Source organism: Pagrus major, chromosome 1 (genome assembly GCF_040436345.1).
Source record: "Pagrus major chromosome 1, Pma_NU_1.0".
NCBI lineage: Eukaryota > Metazoa > Chordata > Actinopteri > Spariformes > Sparidae > Pagrus > Pagrus major.
Window position 1 is genome coordinate 505,001 of NC_133215.1, and position 5,455 is coordinate 510,455.

General features: G+C 44.9%; 1 protein-coding gene across 1 annotated transcript in view; it reads right to left on the reverse strand.

The window, feature by feature from the left end:
- The window catches only part of LOC140995413 (echinoderm microtubule-associated protein-like 6), a 32,869-nt gene extending 30,319 nt beyond the window's left edge, over positions 1 to 2,550 (reverse strand). Inside the window, exon 1 of the mRNA XM_073465405.1 lies at positions 2,354 to 2,550. Within this exon, the coding sequence (XP_073321506.1) occupies positions 2,354 to 2,550 (197 nt within the window). The remainder of the gene's footprint in view (positions 1 to 2,353) is intronic.
- Positions 2,551 to 5,455: the final 2,905 nt, after the last annotated feature.

The following is a 5,455-nucleotide window of genomic DNA, read 5'->3' on the forward strand; positions in this document are numbered from 1 at the left end:
GGAGGAGCAGCAGCAGGAGGAGGAGGATGAGGAGGAAGAGCAGGAGGAGGAGGAGGAGCAGGAGGAGCAAGAGGAGGAGGAGGAGGAGGAGGAGCAGTAGGAGCTGGAGGAGCAGGAGGGGAGGAGGAGCAAGAGGAAGAAGACCAGGGGGAGGAGGAGCAGCAGATGGAGGAGGACGAGGGGGAGGAGGAGGAGCAGCAGGAGGAAGAGGGCGAGGGGGAGGAGGAGGAGCAGCAGGAGGAGGAGGACGAGGGGGAGGAGGAGGAGCAGCAGGAGGAGGAGCAGGAGGGGGAGGAGGAGGAACAGCAAGAGGAGGAGGACAAGGGGGAGGAGGAGGAGTAGCAGGAGGAGGAGGATGAGGGGGAGGAGGAGGAGGAGGAGGGCGAGGGGGAGGAGGAGGAGGAGGAGCAGCAGGAGGAGGAGCAGCAGGAGAAGGAAGAGGAGGAGCAGCAGCAGGAGGAGGAGGAGGGCGAGGGGGAGGATTTAGACTCAGTCATGAACGTCAGGGCTCGTCAGGACGGAGCAGAGCATGATGGGAAGGACTGGTTTTTAAATGTCAGCAGCTTCATCAGCTCGTCTTCATCATCAGCATTTTCCCTCCGGCTGTCAGCTCCCATCAGGCCGTGGGACTCAAACACTGACCCCCACTTCCTGCCTCCTCCATCCTGTCCATCCCCTCCATCCCCTCCATCCCCTCCATCCTGTCCATCCCCTCCATCTCCTCCATCCCCTCCACCTCCTCCATCCCCTCCATCTCCTCCATCTCCTCCACCTCCTCCATCCCCTCCATCTCCTCCATCCCCTCCATCCCCTCCATCCTGTCCATCCCCTCCATCTCCTCCATCCCCTCCACCTCCTCCATCCCGTCCATCCCCTCCATCCCCTCCATCTCCTCCATCCCCTCCATCTCCTCCATCCCCTCCATCCCCTCTACTCCTCCATCCCCTCCATCACGTGTGGCCTGGTGCTGGGGAGCAGCTAAAGGAGCAGTCCACTGTTTTTATGTCTAGCTGATGAATGATCAGCTGTCCTGAAGACACATGTTAAGCCACAGAGACACAGCATGTGACTCTCTTACAGCTGCTCTCAGGTGTCAGCCTATCACCACCGCTCTGAACACCTGCATGAATGTGATTGGTCGCTGGAAGTCAGCTGGTAGCCAATCACTGTGCATGGATCAAAGTGTCAGTTGATGCTCTAGATGAATCAACATCAGCTGTTTATATTCTCACCTGCAGCAACACCTGGAACACCTGTCACTGTGTGTGTGCGTGTGTGTGTGTGTGTGTGTGTGCGCGCGTGCGTACCATCCTCACAGCTTTTATCTGTTGTTTCCATGGAAACGTGTTCCGTTCATCAATCAGTCAGGCGACAACATTCAAATATTGAGGAGTCCATGTTCATCCATACATATATTAACTGAATATATTCACTGCATATATTCACTGTATATATTTACGGTGTATATTTACTGCGTATATTTACTGTGTATATTTATTGCATATATTAACTGAATATATTCACTGTATATATTTACGGTGTATATTTACTGCGTATATTTACTGCATATATTAACTGAATATATTCACTGTATATATTTACTGTGTATATTTACTGTATATATTAACTGAATAAATTCATTGTATATATTTACTGTATTTATTACTGTGTATATTTACTGCATATATTAACTGAACATATTTACTGTATATATTTACTGCATATATTCACTGTATATATTTACGGTGTATATTTACTGCGTATATTTACTGTGTATATTTATTGCATATATTAACTGAATATATTCACTGTATATATTTACGGTGTATATTTACTGCGTATATTTACTGCATATATTAACTGAATATATTCACTGTATATATTTACTGTGTATATTTACTGTATATATTAACTGAATATATTCATTGTATATATTTACTGTATTTATTACTGTGTATATTTACTGCATATATTAACTGAACATATTTACTGTATATATTAACTGTGAATATTCACTGTATATATTTACTGTATATATTCACTGTGTACTGTATATTCACTGGAAAGTGAAGTTTGTTGGTGAAATGTATCCTGGGAGTTGTAGTTGACTTCTCTCTGTCAGGTTTTATGGCCTCAGACCTTTTAGTTTTGAACTGTTAACCTTTGGTCCAGATGTTCCGACCACCAGGTGTGGACATGAATCAGATTTCTGATCAGTCTTGTGGAAGAGAACCGGCTGATGCTACATAAGCATATCTAGCACGCAAACCACAATGGAACGTTCTATGATTCATGAGCTCAGAACACAATCAGCTTCTCATGAGACCTACACCTCCTCCTGCAGCGTCCTCACCTGATGATGTCATCGTTATGTCCCAGGTAGAACTTCTGGGTGTGTTCTCGGGTGTTGTAGACCACGCCCACCCCGGCCACAAAGTACACCACCTCTTTTCCTGCGGTGTAGTACAGGTTGTTACGACACTGGTGCCCTCTGTATCCGTGGATCCACTCCAGCCTCAGCTGACAGCGCGGCGCCGTCTTATCTGACATGTCGCCTTAAAACTGGAAACTCAACGTTAAAGATCCACCAAAAAAAAAAGGGATTTCTTCTTGGTTTGAACCAGGAAGTGAGTGCTGAGCAGGCTGGTCCTGTGTGACGGTGATGTAGCATCGGCTACGTAAAATCTCTCCTGTACGAACACAAAAACTGTTGTCTCCGTGTCCATCCAAAGCTGCTGTCAGTCCTAACGCTGATGGCAGCTGGAGTCCATCATTGTAGTCTCTTTAACAGTGCAACATCCAACTACACTTCCCATTCCAACCTGCTGCCTAGCTGCAGCTAACTAATGTTAGCCAAGTCGTTCACCCTGAGCAGAAGTTTGTGTTTCAAACTGACAACACAGCACGAAGTCATCGACAGCTGGAACAATAACCAAGCTGAAGTATTGATGTGTGCTTGTCAGCGCTACATGAGCACAAAGGTTTGATCTACCAGACCGTGTGAGAATCCTTCAGGTTGTACTGATGGCTGAAGGTGCGGACTGTCCCTTTAATTGTGCAGGTTTGACCTCTGAAGAGGGTGGAGACCGTCCTCCAATCATAGATCTGATTTTAATGTCAGTGGATGGATGTTTGATGGGAATCGCTCTTTAACATTTTAATTAAATGTTAATAGTTAAAAGAGAAACGATCTGGTGCTCGTGAGAACGTGTTGATCTCATCAGGCTCCAATTAACTGAATGTTAGAGGTGCAACATGACGACAGGCAGCTGGAGAACTGATGGAAGATCCAACACAAGTAACCATCTGTACATTTGTTCATATACAAAAATAAAACCTAGTTTTTCACCACTATGTACAGAAACCTGTGGAACCTGTGGAACCTGTGGAACCCGCGGACTGTCAGCTGTGACCTCTGTACTCATTTGACAATTCTGTTCTAAAAGGGGGCACAACCTGTTTCTTGCAGACCTTAATAAAATGACCCGCACATTTAATTAAACCGGGTCAAGTGATGATGTAATGTTAAGCTGACAGACACAAAAATGCTTCTCATTGTTGGGAATTCATCAGTTTCTATACTGAATATCCTGAGCTACACTGAGCTACACTGAGCTACACTGAGCTGCACTGAGCTACACTGAGCTACACTGAGCGACACTGAGCTGCACTGAGCGACACTGAGCTGCACTGAGCGACACTGAGCTACACTGAGCGACACTGAGCTACACTGAGCGACACTGAGCTACACTGAGCGACACTGAGCGACACTGAGCGACACTGAGCTACACTGAGCTACACTGAGCCAAATGCAACAACATTTCATTCTGATCTGCACTGTGAGATGTACTTTTAAATGACAATAAAGAAAAGTCTAAGTCTAAGTGATGGTTCTGCTGAACGTTCTCAGGAACACAAACAGATTTAGTGAAGGTTCTATAAAGTGACTCATACGTCAATTTTAGGATGTTTTCCAAAGAACGACCACAAATTACGACAACATCCCAATAAAATCATTTCTGCTCGTAAAAACGTTCCATTTTAGTGAAGCTGTTAAATTGTTTATGTTTGGTTCCAAAAGGAACACTTTCACACAGTAGATCAGAACAATCACTTGACAAAATGGTTCTGTGGAGGTCACCAATGTTTCTGCATAGTTTCATTAACGGTTCTACTAACGTAACCAAAATGTTTTTAATTGACTTATTTCCAGTGTTCCCAGATCTGTGGTTCCCCTGATGTTATTAGACCAGTGCAAACAGAGGTTCTTTAAATGTTATTAGAACGGTTCTAACAGCAGTTCTTTAAATGTTATTAGAACGGTTCTAACAGCAGTTCTTTAAATGTTATTAGAACAGTTCTAACAGAGGTTCTTTAAATGTTATCGGAACGGTGCAAACAGGTTCTTTAAATGTTATTAGAACGGTTCTAACAGAGGTTCTTTAAATGTTATTAGAACGGTTCTAACAGAGGTTCTTTAAATGTTATCGGAACGGTGCAAACAGGTTCTTTAAATGTTATTAGAACGGTTCTAACAGAGGTTCTTTAAATGTTATTAGAACGGTGCAAACAGAGGTTCTTTAAATGTTATCAGAACGGTGCAAACAGGTTCTTTAAATGTTATTAGAACGGTTCTGAGGTTCTTTAAACGTTATTAGAACGGTTCTAACCGCGGTTCTGTAAATGTTATCAGAACGGTGCAAACAGGGGTTCTTTAAATGTTATTAGAACGGTTCTGAGGTTCTTTAAATGTTATTAGAAAGGTTCTAACAGCAGTTCTTTAGATGTTATTAGAACGGTTCTAACAGAGGTTCTTTAAATGTCATTAGAACGGTTCTAACAGCAGTTAAGAGAACCTACAGGAACAGTTTTACTAACAGAAACGTTCTGTAGAAACCTGCTGGGAAGGTTTTCCGGATAAAGACCCCAAACCGGAATATTCCCGGGATATTGTGCAGGTTTCAGGACCGGTCTGTGGTGGTTCTGGTGTTTGCTGGTTCGGTCACAGTGAAGGATAAATGTGCGGTCTGTTGAGAACACATGTCTGTTCTGTCACAGTCTTAGTCGGGCTGTCAGAGGGAACACGGTCCGCTCAGTATAATCTCCGTTATTCCCGCAGATGTTCCGGTTGGACCGTCGGTAAAATGACCGACTCTCGGTGTAAATTGACGGTAATTCCACAAACGAAGCGTCTGAAGCTGAGATGACACCAGAACCAGATCCCTCCGCTGATTCCTGCCGCCGTCTGTTCGCTGTTTCCAGTTAAAATCCGGAGATTACAGCACCGATTTATCACCGTCAGTCCGCATCCGAACCACCGACTGCACCTGCTGCTGCAGGCCGGAGGAGACGCGCTGAAACCCGGCTGACACCCGCCGCAGCTGCCCGGTCCAGAAACAGCCGGAAAAACAGAGAAAAATGATGAAGGAAAGTCGGGATATTAACGGGATCCAGA